General features: G+C 38.6%; 1 protein-coding gene and 1 long non-coding RNA gene across 2 annotated transcripts in view; one reads left to right on the top strand and one right to left on the bottom strand.

The window, feature by feature from the left end:
• Positions 1-8161: 8161 nt before the first annotated feature.
• Positions 8162-9485, bottom strand: LOC306832169. Its single transcript, XR_013780189.1, has 2 exons — positions 9400-9485; positions 8162-8404 (listed from the first exon to the last, which is right to left on the bottom strand). It is a non-coding gene; the product is annotated as an uncharacterized lncRNA (long non-coding RNA).
• LOC306832158 (RAC-beta serine/threonine-protein kinase-like) overlaps positions 9357-20432 on the top strand; it is a 42344-nt gene continuing 31268 nt past the window's right edge. The window contains exons 1-5 of the mRNA XM_079356607.1: positions 9357-9510; positions 9697-9825; positions 10037-10148; positions 10339-10489; positions 15211-15342. Coding sequence (XP_079212733.1) covers positions 9465-9510; positions 9697-9825; positions 10037-10148; positions 10339-10489; positions 15211-15342 — 570 coding nt within the window. The 5' untranslated portion in view covers positions 9357-9464. The remainder of the gene's footprint in view (positions 9511-9696; positions 9826-10036; positions 10149-10338; positions 10490-15210; positions 15343-20432) is intronic.

The following is a 20432-nucleotide window of genomic DNA, read 5'->3' on the forward strand; positions in this document are numbered from 1 at the left end:
AAAGATGCAGGAGTGGGATGGAGGCAGGAGTTGAGCGCCGGGAGACTGTCAATGAAGGAGAACAATGTTAGAATGATAAATACGGAACAATGGGAATCAATTTTCTAATAAGCAGCAAGACCACAACTGACTGCGTAAACAGAGTCTAAGATCTGGCAGAGTGGTGGAGTTGAAGCCCAGTATTTGTAGCAGAGTTGATTGGAGATGAAGAGCAGCTGCAGCCCAACTCCTGCACACCAGAGTCCACTCCTGCAATCAAGAACACACACACACTGCAGGCCAGGATTAAGCAGTGGTCATGACAATAATGAAGATCAAGGCTTTACCTGATCTGCAAGACTCCTACCCACATCAGTTTCAGGAAAATTCATCTGCAAAATAAGACATGTATTAGACTAAAATTGTAACCATGCAATGGTGCACACATACTACACAACCATATACCGGTTAAATATGTAATTTCAAAATACAATAAAAAATTAAAACCGCAAGCGGTGATGAAGGGACCGAAGCACCCCACGCATGTCGGCGCGTGTCGCGACCGCGAGAGTGCGACCGTGGGAGTGCAGCCGCGACACGTGGCCAAGCAGCAGGCCTTACAGTCATCGAAGGTTAAAAAATTGGAGTGTGCCGAGACATCAAAGTTTGATGGTACGCCGTGGCCACGCCCTTTGACGAAATAACGTGCGGAGCACAACGAGAGATCTTCAACATGTCCAGAACACACTGACACTGAGTTCACGATGATCGGATAAACGCTGTTGTAGGAGTTCGTTCAAATAGCTAACCTGTAAAAAAGGAATTTCAGCCATTTTTCTTGCATTAAAAAAAATATGGCGGACTTCCTGTTTGGTTATGACTATAGGTGTAAGAGGATTTTATGTATCTCCTGACATGCCCAATGAGCATAAAAAAATTCATGCACGTAGGCCAAAAAAACCTCTATAGGGAGGCCTTTTTGAAAATTTCAAGGGGGCGCCACTGAGTCATTTAGCCACGCCCACTTTTTATATCAACATGTCTAGTTTTATTTTTCCACTGGGATCATGTGTGTGATGTTTGATGAATGTATGACTATATTAAGGCCCGTAACAAACTACTTCCTGTTTGTGATGAACAACGCTTCCGTATGACCACGCCCTTTGAGGAAATAACGTGCAGAGCACAACGAGAGATCTACAACATGTCTAGAATACACTAAGATTGAGTTTACGATGATCGCATAAACGCTTTTGGAGGAGTTCGTTCAGATAGCTAACCTGTAAACCACGAATTTCAGCCATTCAAAAAAAATATGGCTGACTTCCTGTTGGGTTTTGACCATGGGTGTAAGAGGATTTTATGTAGCTCCTGACATGCCCAATGAGCATAAAAAATCTTGTGCATGTAGGACAAAGAAACCTCTATGGGGAGGCCATTTTTAAGATTTTATGGGGGCGCCACTGAGTCATTTAGCCACGCCCACTTATTATAACAACATGACAAGTTTAATTTTTCTACAGGGATCATGTGTCTGATGTTTGGTGACTCTACACCTATATTAAGACCCATAACAAACTACTTCCTGTTTGTGACGAACAACGCGTCCGTATGACCACGACCTTTGAGGAAATAACGTGCAGAGCACAACGAGAGATCTTCAACATGTCTAGAACACACAGACCTTGACGTTGTGTCAATCAGATATAGGCTTTTGTAGGAGTTCGTTCAAATAGGTAACCTGTGAAACGCGAATTTTCGCCATTAAAAAAAAATATGGCGGACTTCCGGTTTAGTTTTGACTATGTGTGCAAGAGGATTTATTGTAGTTCCTGACATTATTAACATACAAAAAAATTGTCATGCATGTCAGAGAAGAAAACCTCTATGGGGAGGTCTTTCAGAATGGTAAAATAGGGGTGAGCCGAGACATCAATGTTTGATGGTACGCCATGGCCACGCCCTTAAACGAAATAACGTGCGGAGCACAACGAGAGATCTTCAACATGTCTAGAATACACTGACACTGAGTTTACGATGATCGGATAAACGCTGTTGTAGGAGTTCGTTCAAATAGCTAACCTGTGAAAAAGGAATTTTAGCCATTTTTATTGCATTGAAAAAAATATGGCGGACTTCCTGTTTGGTTATGACGATAGGTGTAAGTGGATTTTATGTAGGTCCTGACATGCCCAATGAGCATAAAAAAATGTGTGTATGTAGGACAAAAAGAACCTCAATGGGGAGGCCTTTTTGAAAATTTCAAGGGGGCGCCACTGAGTCATTTAGCCACGCCCACTTTTTATGCCAGCATGTCTAGCTTTATTTTTCCACTGGGATCATGTGTCTGATGGTTGGTGACTCTACACCTATATTAAGACCCATAACAAACTACTTCCTGTTTGTGACGAACAACGCGTCCGTATGACCACGCCCTTTGAGGAAATAACGTGCAGAGCACAACGAGAGATCTTCAACATGTCGAGAACACACTGACATTCTCATTGTGTCAATCGGATAATTGCTTTTGGAGGAGTTCGTTCAAATAGCTAACCTGGGAAACGCGAATTTTCGCCATTGACAAAAAATATGGCGGACTTCCTGTTTGAGAGGATTTTATGTGAGATCTCGCATGCTTAATGTGCCGAACTTCTACAAGAGCGTGTATCCGATCATCGTAAACTCAGTATCATTGTATTCTAGACATGTTGAAGATCTCTTGTTGTGCTCCGCACGTTATTTCGTTTAAGGGCGTGGCCATGGCGTGCCATCAAACATTGATGTCTCGGTGCACCCCTATTTTACCTTTCTGAAAGGCCTCCCCATAGAGGTTTTTTTCTTTTACATGCATGACAATTTTTTTGTACATTCATAATGTCAGGACCCACAAAAAATCCTCTTAAACCCATAGTCCATACTAAACACTACGTCCACCATATTTTTTTTTAATGGCGAAAATTCGCGTTTCACAGGTTAGCTATTTGAATGAACTCCTCCAAAAGCAATTATCCGATTGACACAATGAGAATATCAGTGTGTTCTCGACATGTTGAAGATCTCTCGTTGTGCTCTGCACGTTATTTCCTCAAAGGGCGTGGTCATACGGACGCGTTGTTCGTCACAAACAGGAAGTAGTTTGTAACGGGCCTTAATATAGTCATACATTCATCAAACATCACACACATGATCCCAGTGGAAAAATAAAACTCGACATGTTGGCATAAAAGGTGGGCGTGGCTAAATGACTCAGTGGCGCCCCCTTGAAATTTTCAAAAAGGCCTCCCTATAGAGGTATTTTTGTCCTACGTGCATGAAATTTTTTATGCTCATTGGGCATGTCAGGAGATACATAAAATCTTCTTACGCCCATGGTCAAAACCCAACAGGAAGTCCGCCATATTTTTTTTTGAATGGCTAAAATTCGCGGTTCACAGGTTAGCTATCTGAACGAACTCCTCCAAAAGTGTTTATCCGATCATCGCCAACTCAATCTTAGTGTGTTCTAGACATGTTGAAGATCTCTCGTTGTGCTCCGCACGTTATTTCGTCAAGGGGCGTGGCCACGGCGTACCATCAAACGTTGATGTCTCGGCGCACTCCAATTTTTTAACCTTCGATGACTGTAAGGCCTGCTGCTTGGCCACTTCTCGCGGCTGCACTCCCGCGGTCACACTCTCGCGGTCGCGACACGCGCCGACATGCATGGGGTGCTTCGGTCCCTTCATCACCGCTTGCGGTTTTAATTAATTAACCCCTGTTCCTGACATGATACCATGTCATGTTTGGTAGCATTGGATGCAGGACTTCACAGGCGTTCACTAGATATCTATCTATCCGCTGTAGGTTTAAAATTGAGCCAGATACGCCGTGCTACATATAGAAGAATTACAGCCACTTCAGTTTTTTTGCGCTGTGATTTCCTGTTTTTTACCACAAGATGGAAGCATTGCCTTATTTTTCAAGGTGAAAAAGGGGTGCGCCTAGGCATGAAAGTTTGATGGTACGCAGTGGCCACGCCCCTTAATGAAATAACGTGCGGAGCACAACGAGAGATCTTCAACATGTCTAGAACACACTGACATTGAGTTTACGATAATCGGATAAACGCTTTTGGAGGAGTTCATTCAAATAGTTAACCTGTGAAAAAGGAACTTTGGGCATTTTTGTTGCATTCAAAGAAAGATGGCCGACTTCCTGTTTGGCTATGACTATGGGTGTAATAGGATTTTATGTAGCTCCTGACATTCTTCTGAATGGGCCTAGCTCTGCCTGCCTCACCTAATCTGTCTAAGGCGTTGTTTCTAACTTGGTTAAAGTCACCTCCCATTATTATGTTAGTATTACCCATATGCATAATTGTGTTTAACTCGTAAAAGGCATATATATTCAATAATGCACATCTTATTCCCAATAAGATGTGGTCAATGTCAAGTGCAACCCATCTCCCCCCTGCATCCGTTTTCTGATTGCACACTTTGGTGGTAACATTTTTGCTGATTAAGATAATGATCAGTTTGTTAGAGGAGAATGTACTGTAGAAGATCTGACCAACCCAGTCCCTCTGTAACTTTCTAGATCCTTCCGAATCAAGATGAGTCTCCTGTAGGAGAGCTATGTCTGTTTTCTTTTGTTTAAGATACATTAAAAATGTTCTCTTTTTAATTGCAAGGTTAGCCCCCCTCACATTCCAGGTTACAATTTTTAAAGTATTTAAAAGTAAGTAAGTACTATTTAAAGTTCATACTGAGAATTAAACTGGGTAAGTAGTCTGGGTCCCCCTCCTAGATAACCGTCTATATTTCCTCTTCTACTTATGCTCTGTGCAGTAGAGGTGAATGACTTGTTGAATTGCCATCTAACTAAAAAATCAAGAATACACCAAACCCTTTCTAAGTTGAACCAAGGAAAAAAACAATACATATGGTCTGCTGCCATCCTTGACTTTGAAAAGGTAAACAAGTTAGGAAAAAAACTAAACTAAACAATCACCCATAATAGGTCCGTGAAACCGAGATTGCCTGAACGCTAAACACCCACTACCCCTCTTTAGGCTCATTGTCGAGCTTACTGTTAATTAGTTCCCTTTTCATGTTAAACTAAGTATTCGCCTGCATTCAATGTCTAAAGATGAAATAAACCAATCCAATACTCCAAAGCTGTTTCACCCCCTCCCCCGTAAAGCTCTAGATTATATAATGAGGCACAACAGGTACAGTTAACCAAATTAATAACAGGTTCTTTTTTCCCAAATGTAACTGTCATGTCGACGGGTATCTGCTCATAACAACAAACAAAACATGCTCTTTTATAAAGCTTCATGTTGTCAAATAGTCATGCAGCTACACTACAAGATGGGGGGAAAATGAATACATAAAGCTGTTCATAAACACTGACGCTCTATATAGAGGGATGTCAATTTCTCACTCATGTCTTTGATTTAATTTCTGGCCGTCCACGTTCGCAGGGGTCTGTGCTATCCTCTTTGATCCTATCTTGTCTCTATGTAAGTGTACAGCTGTCAACGTATTGTGGAAATAAATGCCTGCGCCTCCTCGGGGGTCGTACAGAGACGTGTCTGGTTATCCACCGACATCCACAACATGTCCGGGTACAGGATGGCATAAGAGACATCCTTCATCCTTTGTAGTTGGCGTTTTACTTCATCATGTTTTTTCCGTTTCTGTACAGTTTCTCTAGATAAATCTTGTCTGAAGAATATGCGCTGGCCCTGCCATTCGACACCCCCTTTCTCACGAGCGGCTCGCAGCACGGTGTCTCTCTCGCTGAATCGGAGGAATTTGACCAGTACCTTGCTTCTGGGCCTGGCTTCGTCCCGCACCTTTGGGTTCCCTCAATCTCAAAACCTTTATCGATGTCCAAACCAAGTCCTTCTTTCAGCAATATAGCCACGAATCTGTCCATGTCTCTTTTCTCCAAGTTTTCCAAAACACCAACTATATGGACATTATTGCGGCACCCCGTGTCCTCCAAATAAGTCACCCTCTCCTGGAGTTGTGTCAATTTTTCACAACTTCGGTTACCGTTTCTTCCCTTACGTTGCATTCATCCTCCAGGGTAGAGATGCGTGTTTCAGTCTCTGTAATTCTATGTCCAAGATGCTGGACAGTAGTTTGAAGGAAGTCGATACCCTTTTTAATTCCACATATATCGGTTGCGATTCCTTGCAGCATGGACTTGATGCTAGCTAGCTCCGTAGCTGTGTCACACTGAGTATCCCCGGTAGCTGCTGGCTCTTTCTCCTCTTTCTTTTTCCCCCGCGTAGATTGTCTAATCTCATCGCCCGGCATTATCTCAACTTGTTCAACTAGTTGTTAGACTTGCAAATGGGTCTGCATGGATGGGCTATGTAACTTTTTGAGGGGTAGTTTTGTGTTTAGCTCTGCAGAGTTATTCACAGCTCCACCATGCGGGACATTGTCCCCCGTGACTCCAGTAAATACAAAGCTTTATCACTTGGAACGTTCAACGCCAGGCCACTCTTGTAGCTGAATGTTTAAAATTTTGAAATTAGGAACAATATGGCACCCTGGACATTTTCTTGCGACACTACAATGGATTAAGCTGGGCTCTTTTCATATAGCAATAAGTAAGGTCCTCTACCTGCTTTTTGTGAAGTGTCTCAAGTTAACACTTGTTATGAATCAACGCTATACAAATAAAGATTGATTGATTAAATGATAATTACCAAGAACATTAGCTAACCTCCAAAATCAAAAGCCATATTCAATGTCTTTTTAAATCAAACCGCCCAATTAAAGATCTGTGACCACACGCTATTCCAATTAAGTGGACATGAAACACAGATAACAGAACGAAAACATGATGGCCTAGCCCACCTGGGTGTGGGAGGTGACTGTTGTGCTAAGTCATAGTGTCTCACAAGCCAGTTAAGTGACTCAGGAAGGGGTCTGGCACCTCTCCAGCTATCAGACAAATTTCCTGATTTGGTCTGCAGCGGGACTTTAACCGGCGACCGTTTTTTTAACCCAAGTCCCTATAGACTGAGCTACTGCCGGCCACTGAAATCAAACAATATTCAATAAAGCATTATCTTTATTGCTTTACCTACAGGCAGGCAGGCAGGCAGTATTAGGAAATATTAGGAAATATTGATTTCACAATTCCTCTTTCTTTTTTCTTCAGGTATCTCTCCATGTCTTTTTTCAGCCGCTCCTGATATTTTAATGGGTCCCTATAGGCCTGAGACCTTTCTGAAGTTCACTTACATGGCATCTTAAAAACACATAAAATATGCAGTTAAATTAATAAACACAGTTTTACTTTTATTTATTTTTACAGTGCATATTATAAATAATGTGTCATTTAAATGTCATTTCCACCACATTGGGAAATGTGGTGGAAATGACATTTATACAGAATATAAAAAAAAGTATAAAAAACACAACCTAGCTTTACATGTTAGCTTTGATTTAATATCTAGCATATCGTGCTTACAAAATACACTTATTTAACCTAAAATATCTTTTCTCTGACAAACTTCCATGAAGATACAGCATGTTTGGAAATAACATACAATAAGAATATCTGCTCAACCAATATTTACCTTCATTTTTCTTCAAAGGCAGCTCCTCAACATGGCAACAACCTTCATGCTAGACATTTGCTGCATTGTCTCTGTTCACTTCTTTAGACACTGACCAACCAATCTCTCTCACAGACGTTTTAGAGGGAAAATACAGCAGTATGGTGCTGACGGTTAGACTGTGTGACAGGTATATTTTGTGTAAAAAGTAATATTTATAATTGTTTCACATTAAATACTAAAGTATGTATTGATTGTTTAAGTTCTACTTAACAGATTAAAATTCATATAATTAATCAACATTTAGAGCTACATTTACAAAGTTTGAGTGTGGGACATGGGCAATAGAGTGATATTGAAGCATATAAAGATGTTCAAAAGTAAGTAAAATACATATTTGAGAGATGGTGAAAATATTTAAGACAGTTTTATTGTTTATTTCCCCGAGAGAGAGATTATTTTAGTAAAATTATTATTATTTTTTTTAAATATGACCAAAAGACATGAAAGTGCTTGTAGTTGGAGAATCATCCACATACTCCTAAACTGTAGAGGGCAGCATTACACTCTACAGTGTATGGCCTGTCGGAATATCATTAGAAGAAAAAGAAAATTGCGTTTTCCTGGGTGGATGGCCTTCGTTGGATAAAGCCTAAACGGCATTGATTGAAACGTGGGATAGATTGGCTAAAATGAGCGTCAAATTGTTGTTATATTGCTAAGTGTATAGTTAATCGTATCAATAATCAGTTGATTAGCGGCTCATAATACCATTCTTTTAACAAGTTACCACGACATTAGCAACTCTACATCTGTAACTTGGATTACAGCAAATGATCGCTACAGTAAGACAGTCAACTTCTAATCGCTTCTAATGTACAAACATTTAAATTTTATCGAAGCTTTTTCAAGAAAGCATACATTAGCACAAAGTGACGAAGTCACCTTGACTGAACGTATAGATAACATACGACTTTCTTTTGGGTTGTAATTCACGATCTTAACTTGCGACATTGGTCTTAACCAAACAAAAAAGCCAACGTTGATTACCCTTTGACATTCAATGTTTCCTAAAACGATTTCATATTTATTGGCTGTATATTACCATTTCTCATGTAAAATGTATGTTTCAAAAACGGTTCGTTGTAAAGCAATGTACTACCACCTGTTTGCACGTCAATTTTAGGGAGATAACCTAGAGACGTTTACGTTTTTTGAAACAGTTATTTACCTTATGTAAGATAAAACGCCATTGAGTTATGCAGTTATTCGTAACCACACTTAGACTTTCATGAGTAAACCAGGGTTGAACAGTGTATTGTTTAGATTACTGTGTTGATATGTTGTCTACTCAAATGGATTGCAAAAGGCAACTATAAAACCCCAGTTGTGACCATTATGTCAAACTCATTATAGCTAACTAACATCTTATATTGAAGTATAGAAAATAAAATGACAGGTATTTTTTGTAATAATTAGTTTTGAATGTTCAAGCAAGCCACAATAGTAAATGCTCACAGAAACCCAACCAGATTTGAAGATGTTCAAATTATTTATGTTAGTTATGTTCTTCTTTAGACAACTTGTTAAAATCATACCATCTAAATCAACAGTGAGTAAAATTATTCAGTTGATTTTTGAACATGTCCTTAGATATTTTGTTGAATTTAACTTCATAAAACTTACAACAAATGACTGTAAGGCCGGAAATAAATTAAACTTTTATATATTTATGTACACTCTGTAGTTACTGTGCATTGTCTAAACTACTCCATTACTCTGTAAAAATGTTTCTACAAGATGGTTGTTTTCTTCCCATTTAATTGTTTCAGCAGGTGCTGTCTAGCTGTGTTAACTGTGACTGACACTTTATTGGGTCTGTGAAATCCGCTTCTATCCTTTTTGCAAGACATCTCTTGCCATGAATGAAGTTAATATTGTCAGAGAGGGCTGGCTTCATAAAAGAGGTAAGGACCATGAATCACTGTAAGGTATGTATGCCAATTAGCTGTGAAATAAATGCTAAGCACGTCTTGTGTTATTATATCTGTTTGACTGATCAACATAAACTATTACTAACTCAACAATAATTCCAACTGAGAGTGGTATTCCTATTGACTGAATGTACAAACTTTTTATTTTTTCTGACCCAGGTGAATATATCAAAACATGGAGGCCGAGGTATTTCATTCTAAAGAGTGATGGTTCCTTCATTGGTTACAAGGAGAAGCCTGATCTCAGTGACCAGACATCCCCACCTCTCAACAACTTTTCAGTTGCAGGTAAGTCCTACAGATTGTAAAATCAAATGTGTTGCCAGGTAGGAAATTGTAATTTTAAACCACTTCAGTTGTTCTGACCACACAATGTCACCAGGAAATTCAGGAGCTTGATGGACTTGACTAGACATGACTAGAGCTGCAGCTGTTGTTTACAGGGAAGAGCAGCTTCAGCAGCAGCCTTTAAAACTCAACTTTACTTTCTTTTTTACAGAATGCCAGTTAATGAAGACTGAAAGACCCCGTCCGAACACATTTGTCATCCGTTGCCTACAGTGGACCACTGTCATTGAACGTACCTTCCATGTGGACAGCAACGAAGAAAGGTAAGAACTGTGTAAACCATTATTATGAGCAAGTGGCCATATCTCCACTAAGCTTTTGAGAACGTATGGCCATAGTTACCATAATCCTAGTTAAATTATCCCCGAAATAGAATTATGTGCACTCTTTGTTTAACAAACTATTTTATTTTGTTTAAATGCCTGATAATACATAGATTGTTTTGTTTCTCAGGGAGGAGTGGATGCGAGCAATTCAGTCAGTTGCAAATAGTCTAAAGATGAGGGAACAGGAGGAGGAGGAACCAATGGATTTGTTCGGCTCACCAAGTGAAAGCAGCTTGGAGGAGATGGAGATGGCTATGTCTAAGAGTTGCCCTAAAGTGGTAAGTGGATAAAATGTTGACAACATAGATATTATTATGCTCAAGCTGGCAACGCTCAATGAATAGATACAATAACATTTAATATTTTCGTTGCAATTTAAATGGATTATTGAGGGCACTGTTGAGGACAAATTACATTTTTCAATGTGCATGTCTATTTAGTTTAACTGTATGAATTAATTTATGGTTATTTATTGAAGCAGTCTACCCTACATTTTACGTAGCAGACAGTTTCATAGTATATCCACAGAACATGAAATTTTACTTTTCAGTTTAAATCTGGGTTTTGACCATCAAAGCCAAACAGTTGGACATTGATTGCCTTATGCCTCATCCCGATTCATCCGCCCACTCCTTTACAATCCTTTTCAGAAATGTGTTTAAGTAATGAAACAGCAAAAAAGAAGAAAAATTGTATAGGGTTTTTTGATAATCCTCTCACCACATACGAACAGTAAAATAGTGAGCCCAAATATTGTATAGCAACAAAATGAGAGATGGTGAGAAGGTGGACTTTAAAAAAACAAAAAAAAAGGCATATCAAAAACTACACTCTCCCCCCATCTCCCTCCCTCCTGTCTCAAAGGACTTCTGTGATTTCCAAAACGCACGAGCCCATTGCCTCCTCCAGGTTATCAAACTTTCGTGAATTATTTCCCCCAAATATGAAGATGTGCAGGATAGAGCGTGCTGAATTTAACTTTGCGCTTATGTTGTGCTCTTTTGCACTTGGAAAATGCTTCACGTTTGCTCTGTGTCTCCGTCAAGTAGTAAAAATCATAACCTGTGTTCCATTCCTTGTAAGCTATTTCTTACTCCGATCTTTGTAGCATAGTAAGGGGGCCACAATCGTTCTGCCGTTATTCTTGCCCCCTACCCTTTCTTGCACCATTCGATGTGCACCGAACCTGTGAGCTCGGTCCATTTCAATTCAACCTGGAAGAGGGTCAATCCCCAGTGATGCAGATATGAGTTCGTTCAGAAATGCGATTGTGTTACCCCTCTCTGCTCCCTTGAGTATCCCAACAAATTTGAGGTTGTTTCGCCTGCGTCCTGTCCTCCGCCACAGCCATCCTTTAAGTCAGAAGTTTTGTCTGTTTTGGTAGCCGCAGGATTGTTTTTCTTGCTAGCCTGCTCGTTTTCGTCTTTTGTGAACGGTCAGATGCGCGAGTCACTTTAAATATTGTGGCCGCAAGTAATTGTGTTGAGGCTTTATCTCATCTACTTTGGTAAAGGATGGTCCAGTGTATCCTATGCTGAAGGAGGCTATAAAGGAAGCATTCATGCACCTTTCCTTAGTTTTTAGAGAATTTGAACGGCTCTTACCATAGCCGCCACTTCAACGCTTCTGTGGTCAAGGCCTATTTAAAAAATAAAGGTCAGGAAATTCCTGATCTGATAAAATTATTGAATCTACAAAGAAGGTTTTTTGAATTGAATTAAACTTAGGTATTAAGTTTAAAGAATTAAAAGAAGCGGACTGTGGCTCTGACTTGTGGGCAAAGAATAGCTGAGCAACACTTTATCAATAATACTGCTGGGGGAAATAGCATTCACAGCAAAAGAGTGACAAACACATTCCATTTCTGGAAGGTTTTTCAAAATAAAAGGCCCTTACTGTATTGCCTTCCCTTTGAGCTGCTTTTATTTAGAAGCAGAATGTTTTAGGAAATTGCTTGTTTTCAGCAAATTAACAGAACCTAGATGTATGAAGTAAAACTTCAAACCAAAGAGATTCCGCTAGAGACTTCAACATAGTCTGCTAAGAGGCAAGCACACAGTTAGTTATAAAAACATCTCATATATGCTCATATAGGCTGATAAAGATGTAAATGTCAGGTTCAGTAGTTGCAGCTAACTCCACCTTTGAGGACACAGCTGCATTGGAGACTTGCCTGCATCAAAATAATTAAACTGAATCACATAAATACTCTTTAAACTGTTTATGAGTGAGATCAATACTTTGCCAATATTTTCTTAAATAGTTTAAACTTTTACATTCACAAAATAGCTGATAACTTGGACATTATAAGCCTTAATTATTCAATCATATGTCATCACACAATGCTGTTTACTAAACTAAGTGCAGAGATGGAAAAAAGGTGAAAAGAAAAATGCAATGTTGTCTTATGTTTGTTTTGTCTTATTTTTTGTTGACACTCCCATATACAGTAAAATAGAGACCCCTTGTGGTGTAAACGGGTAATCCAATGTGTTAGGGATATTTGGAGCGATGCAACCAACCTGAAGTCATTTACTGTCTACTTAGCCAGCTTTACTGTAATAATCTGGAGTATGTGAACTGTTTAGGTTTGAACTCAGGAGCAAGGCCTTGACCATTCCTCCACCTTTTTTCCACTTTAATTACCCACAAGATATTGTTTGAAGACAGTTTGCACGTGTTTAAAAACAAATTGTACAGTAAAGACACTTTGTGTCCCTTTTGTGTCCAGATACCTTTCAATTATGTTTTCAATGCAGTGCTTTCCAAAGTGGGGTTTGGCCCACCAAGAGGGGGGTCGTGTAATGCGTTGCATTAAAATTAAATTTAATGTGAATTGATAATAAAAGGCATACACATGAGGACGAAATTATTAGCCCCCCCATGAAAATTTCACTTTTATTTAAGTATTTCCCAAATGCTAATAAATAGAGCAAAGAATTTTTAACACAGCCTTTTTAAACATCCTAGTTTTATTTTGGATGCTTACATTATTTTACTTTGCACAGAGAAATGAAATTATATCACAAAAACCAAAAACTACCTGGGTCAAAATTATTAGCCCCCTTAAGAACTGACCTTTTAAATGAGCCATAGAACAAAACACTGTTGTGCAATGATGTGCATTACCTTTGTAGTGCTCAAAGCTTGTAAAATCAAGTTAAAATTGAGTATTATCTACCAATTTACAAACGGTATAAAAAGGTCAGTTGGGTTTGAGCTGTCACTTGAGAAAGCATCATGGCAAAAACAAAAGAAATCAGTTTGGACCTGAGAAAAAGAATTGTTGATGCACACAAAGCAGGAGAAGGATATTCAAAGTCATCACAGCGATTCCAAGTGTCAAGAACTGGAGTGAGAGGTATCCTCAAGAAATTCAAAGAGACCAACACAGTACAGAACAAGCCTGGCAGAGGTAGGAAGCAAAATATGTCAAAGACTCTGGAGAGGAAACTAGTGAGAGATGTGTCTAAAGACCCCAGAACAACTGCCAAGACACTAGTGAACGACTTAGCCAGGTCAGGAATTGTAGTTTCAAAGAAGACAGTCACTAGAGCTCTGCACAGGAATGGACTGCGAGGTTGCAGACCAAGAAAAACTCCATTTCTGCAGAAGAGACACCTTCAAGCCAGACTGAAGTATGCTAAGGACAACCTGGAGAAAGATTATGCATACTGGAAGCATGTCCTTTGGTCAGATGAGACAAAACTAGAGCTCTTTGGCCATAGAGACATTGCCTATGTTTGGAGAAAGAAGGGAGAGGCCTATAACCCAAAGAACACCATCCCCACAGTGAAACACGGTAGTGGGAGTATCATACTGTGGGGATGTTTCAGTGCGTCTGGAACTGGGAATCTCGTCAAAGTGGAAGGGATCATGAAGAAAGAAGGATATGTGAAGATTTTGAAAGAAAACCTCAAGCAGTCAGCAGCAAAACTGGGTCTGGGTCGTCGTCTGTTGTCTTCCAACACTTGGAATCGCTGTGATAACTTTGAATATCCTTCTCCTGCTTTGTGTGCATCAACAATTCATTTTCTCAGGTCCAAACTGATTTTTGCCATGATGCTTTCTCAAGTGACAGCTCAATCCCAACTGACCTTTTTATACCGTTTGTAAATTGGTAGATAATACTCAATTTTAACTTGATTTTACAAGCTTTGAGCACTACAAAGGTAATGCACATCATTGCACAACAGTGTTTTGTTCTATGGCTCATTTAAAAGGTCAGTTCTTAAGGGGGCTAATAATTTTGACCCAGGAAGTTTTTGGTTTTTGTGATATAATTTCATTTCTCTGTGCAAAGTAAAATAATGTAAGCATCCAAAATAAAACTAGGATGTTTAAAAAGGCTGTGTTAAAAATTCTTTGCTCTATTTATTAGCATTTGGGAAATACTTAAATAAAAGTGAAATTTTCATGGGGGGGCTAATAATTTTGTCCTCATGTGTAGATTATCAAGGGATTAGATAATCCCCCTTCCAACAGACATTTATGATTTTTAACACATTTTTGTTACTTTGACATTATTTTATCCTTTACACCATGCAATTTTTTTTACATTCACTTTATTTGAGGAACTGACTCATTGAATTGCTCAACTAGTGACCTTTGCTGTTTGTTTTGCCAGAGGAGGAGGGGGCAAGCTACAAAGAAAAAAAAACAGTTGCTAATTCATCACTTAATTCACTTCTGGGAGTGAATTAAGAATTGATGTAGGACATTATGCATATTTACAATTTTAGGAAAATTAACATAAAATCAAAAATGTGCTCTGCTTTTCCGAGTTAAGTTGCTCCACAGGCTCAGTTGGGGAAGCTGGCAGATTATTGTGTCCCTTAAGGCTAGATTACAATTCTAAAAAATTACAGTAGAAAGAAAATCACATGGCACTCCATTTTAGTTTTTCTTGTGTTATCTTTCTATAGACACAGAAACTTCAAATCATTTAAAATCCACAACCCTTATGCTATCCCACACATCTGCCTTCTGTACATTACAGACCATGAGTGACTTTGAGTACCTGAAGCTGCTTGGCAAAGGGACATTTGGAAAGGTGATTCTGGTCAAGGAGAAGTCAACTGGAGTTCATTATGCTATGAAAATACTGCGCAAAGAAGTCATAATAGCAAAGGTAAGTAAAAGGTGTGTTTTTATTTTCAATCAAATTCATTTCAGTTTCATTAGGGGGGTGGCAGTAGCTCAGTCTGTAGGGACTTGGGTTTGGAACTGGGAGGTTGCCGGTTCCCCAGTTCCCGATGCGGGCCAAAAATATGGAAGTTGGTTTGGTAGCTGGAGAGGTGCCAGACCACTTCTCAAGCACTGCCAATGAGCCCTTGAGCTCAAAGGGCGCTTCCAGTGGGGGCAGCCGCAGCACTCTGACATTTGTCATTTAATGCATTTGTCATCCCTGTGTGTGAGAAGCATGTCTCTAATAACAGAGTGCAAATTCGCCCCTGGGTGATTAATAAAGTATATAAAATAAAAATTAATAGACCTGACCATTCTTAGTCCATACCATTGTGTCCTAAGCGCATTTAACAGCCCTTTTCAGTCTACTTTTTCAGCTCATCCGTCATTACTTCTTTGTACCTTTATTATATAAAAGTATATTGATTCGACTGCGTTATATCTGTGAATCCCAAATTGTTTATGCTGAAGCATGGCAGAGCGGAAGCTTCACATATACTAACACTCAACATGCGGTCACACTGGCAATCCATACTGTGCCTAAGCACGCTTCAACTCTCAAAGTCCGTTCTATACTCAGGCACGGTACACATCCTTGGCTTTTGCACACTTAAAGAGAACTGTGCATTGGCACGGTACACTTAATGCAAGAGCACAAGCACGTGGGTACACCACACTGACAGCCTTCATATGAAGACGTCAAGAGTTTTATGCCGTTATCTGACTAAAATTGAGTGCACTTTACTTTTTACTTTGATGCAAGCTGCTGTGATCCTCAGTCAATGATCATGACTGGTTTTTCCTCTGTGAATACTGTATTCGGTGCATCTTTTGCCTTCTTACTGGGTTGGTTATCTGCTTTTGTCCTTTATCTTTTTTCTGTCTTGTCTGCTGTCCTTGTACTGTCCAGACCACAACAGTATGTCCCCACATTATGCCTCTGCAACAGCAACATTGAATGTGAAATGTCACAGGGGCATAAATATAATGATTTGAAACATCAGTCTAAATGGAGCTAGTGTGAGTGAGAAAGGGGACACAGAGAGCATACACTGTAAATTCTAATTAGTTAACCTTACTTAAAAAAAGCATGCAAACCGATTGCCTTAAATTGATTAAGTAACGTGTACTTTTTGGTGTAAGTTGTACTAACAACTGCTTGTTTAGTATAGTACACTAATATTTAAGTTCAATTAACTTAAACTGTTGTAGACAGTACTCAACAATTTAATTAAGATATACTCGGGATATAGTATGGACTACTCAAAATTACTATTTTAAGCAACTTATTTATGTAAGTCGGGCTAACTAATGTGACGTGCCCTGCAACTTAGAATTTCTCTGTTGTACTTACTTGAACAGAATTCTGATTTACTTATTAAAACCATGCAAACCGATTGCCTTAAAAAGACCAAGTAAGTTGTACTTATAACTTATGTGCTCTAAACATACATTAGATATAAAAAAAAAACCAGGTTTGATTTCCCCAAATAATCACATTTACAGATACATGTGATAAATCATGATAGTAAAACAGTTCAAATTTCAATAATATGCACATTTTTATTCATCAAACGGCTGAAAACAGTGGTAAATCATAAAAGTATTGCTGGCTCACAAAGAACACTTTCTTTCAAAATACAATGTGCCACTGGCATCTGTACACCATCAACAGTGTATAAAAAAGTAATCCCAACCAAAACTGACTTTTTCCAGGCCCATTGAACTAAAAAAATATTCATTGACTTGATTGTAGTCAAATAGGCATGTTGAACTTCTTTAGAATAATAACCTGAAACACCCAGGTCTCAACTATTCTGAACTGCTCAGTTGCTCTTCCAAACTATAACTGTATCAAAAGCTGGTACAATTATCTAATACCAAACCACCACTCTAACTCAACAGGAGATTTTTGAGACTTTGCAGTTTTGGTGGGAGTTTGTTCTGTCCCAACCCAAGCATCACTCTCTGAATGAAGTTGAAAGTGTTTTTCATGGCTGTAGGATAGTCCAAGTGTAGAGCATATGACAGCCCAAACAAGAGGCAAAGTGCTTGAGGTAGATTTTGGACATCTTCTATTACCATACCTCCCTCAACAATGATGGCAGTTGACACTGGCTCAAGGTGGAGGTTAGTGGCAGAGAGCGGCACATCTTCGTCGACGACAGTCAGCACCCCAACAGATACTTGGGCCCAGGCGACATCACTGTCAGAAACCTGTATAAAACCAAAAAAACAAAGTTACAACAGTGAAATGTTGATGAAGATGATCAATTTGAGTAATCTGTTCTGCCTGCAATGCACTTAGAAATGTTATCAACATTAGTCAGCCTTAAACGTTTTTCAAACAGTTCACATTGTGTGAAGAAATGAAGTACCAAAGTCTTCCTTACAACCAGTTTCCTTCACTGTCTTCGTTGACTTGTACAAGCTGATATATATGAGGGAGAGAAATTTCCTACATTTCATGCACAATACCAAACCACAGTATGACAAGCAAGCTTAGCACTGTATGAGTGATGCTATTAGTCTATCTGACTATCTGTGAGTAGAAGTAGACCCATTATCGGCCTGGCTGATTATCGGGGCAAGTATGCAACATCTTTCCGTTTATCAGAATCAGTGATTTATTTATTTTTTTGATTGCTGATGGAACAAGTTCATTTAAAATGTACTACTTTGGCTTTAATATATGAGGGGTGGAAGTAACAAACAAAAATGGAGGTGGTAAAAATGCATGTGAATTGAAAAACGAATTAATAAATTATCAAGTGATTTGATTCATTTAAAGCTGAATTATTTTAAATAGTTGTGATTTGATGAAAACAGCTATGTTTTATCATTCACACCACCCAATTGCATTTATTTAATGTTTTGTGTTACTTCCAGTCAAAAAAAAATAAAAAAATAAAAACAGAAGCTACAAAAATTGCTTGCTGTAAATGATAAATACAGTTGGGTGGTATGAATGATAAGTCAGCACAGTGTGAAAGATGAGGCAATAAAGTTGATAATCAAATAAATACAGTTTTATCAATTCAATTAACAGCTTATCACTGCACTTTTCCAATTCATATGGATTTTTATCAAATGGATTTTTAACAATTAGTTTACTTCCACCCCTCATACTAATGCAGCATCCTCTTACATAATGTCCCACAAACAACATCTGATTAGTTACATGTCACAAGTAATAGCCTATAAACACTGAATAACCTAAATCTGCAAAGTAACTAGTAATATATGTAGTGGAAAAGAAGCATTAAAAAAAAAAAAAAAAGAGGGAAACACTAGAAATACTCAAGTTAAGTACTTCAAAATTGTATCCATCCAGCTGGCCTTCACTAAACTGTCATGCAGGTTATGCCAATCTTAGTACTAAACGCATAATGATATAATCATATTTCAAACATAAAGCAAATCCACCCACAACTTTGAGAGCTAATTTAAAATGTAACTAGAATAACTTACCGAACAGGTGTGGTAGAAGTTACTGGGGTCATCACCAAGTAAAACAGGGAGGCCTCGCAGGACAAGGGTGCGCAGTGCTGTCACATCCGATTTCTACAAGTGGATAATAAACAAATAAAGTTCAAGATTATGCAACATCAAACATTACAGTACACAAGCATTTGTCAAAATGACATGAGACAATGCTGCAAATACTTACTGATTAGAGAAATGATTTTTAAGACACAGCTATTAATCCACAGCTATAGTGTTATGTATAGCAACCAGCAACAGCTCTTTGACAAGCTCTGTAGGGGGCATCATCTATATACTCTTTAATTCTATAATACTGCATAAATATGTTTTTAATACTGTAAATAGTATACTCTGTCCCATTGCCTCCTACCCTACCTCCCTTTTTGTTAGAGTCAGTGTTGTCTTACCATACCATGAGCAGCTATTTGCAGCAAGCATGTATGTGCATACAGCAGGGTTGTGACAATTGATCAGCAATCTTCAAAAATCAAATACATTACATAATTAATATATTCTTTCATTTTTCAAAAATTCAACTTTTCACTTATATTGTTTTAACTCATTAAGTTTATAATATTACTTGCTAAAGCAATCCAATAAAATTATTGTTTCCTTACAAAATGTAAGTTTAAATTCATTTCTGCATCTTTCAGTGCAATTTAAGAATATTTGGATGATCATGATAATATTGTGAATTGCAGTCATGTTGGACAGGATAATTGTGACATGAAATTTTCACATCATTCCATGCCTTCCTGTACTATACTTACTTCTAGATTAATCTGCCGTACGAACTCAGCCTTTCTTGGACTTGAAAATTGTGACAAGGCGAGGTGTGTAGCGGTCCAAGGCATCATAGAATTCATTCTGCAGGTTTGTGGTGGCTATCCGGTTGAACTCTGCAAAGACCTACAACACACAGCAAAATAGCTAAATTTGATTTTACTACAGCTAGCTATGGAATTTACCTTTTTAAGTAATAATCCCAATGATTAATAACTCGAGTGCATATAAAGAACACTGTTTCTGCTTACAGCTATGCGTAAAAACTTAACATGAAATACAGATTTTTTTTACTTTAATATAATTTTTTTCAATTTATAGCAGGTGGTCACCACTACACATTGTTTCCCAATGGAAAACACAAAAAGAATTTGAATCAGTACTTACTTGTCTCTCTGTAAGAAGAGCTGGCCACCTCTCCTTCAATATTTTCACTGGAGGTCCGTCCTCCACAATCTCCCTTCTTCGTAGTGAGAAAGTCTGGTCCATCTTTGATGTGATGACAGTTCCACTGGGGTGCTGTTTTTTCATTTCGTCAACCAGGAGCTTTCTTTGGGCCTCTAGGTTATCTTCATTCTGTCCCTCTGGGAGTTCCGGTAGGTAATTTACCTCATATCTTTTCAGTCTTTTGAGGCCTCTTGATGCCATCTCTGGGGCACCTTGTTTTCCCCCATTTATTCCAACTTCAATACACCCTGCTCTTCTAAGTTTAGTGCGATAGTTTCCCATTTTAAATTTCAGGCTATTCTTCCAGCCAGAACACCC

The sequence above is a fragment of the Symphodus melops genome (genome assembly GCF_947650265.1).
Source record: "Symphodus melops genome assembly, chromosome: 11".
Classification (NCBI taxonomy): Eukaryota; Metazoa; Chordata; class Actinopteri; order Labriformes; family Labridae; genus Symphodus; species Symphodus melops.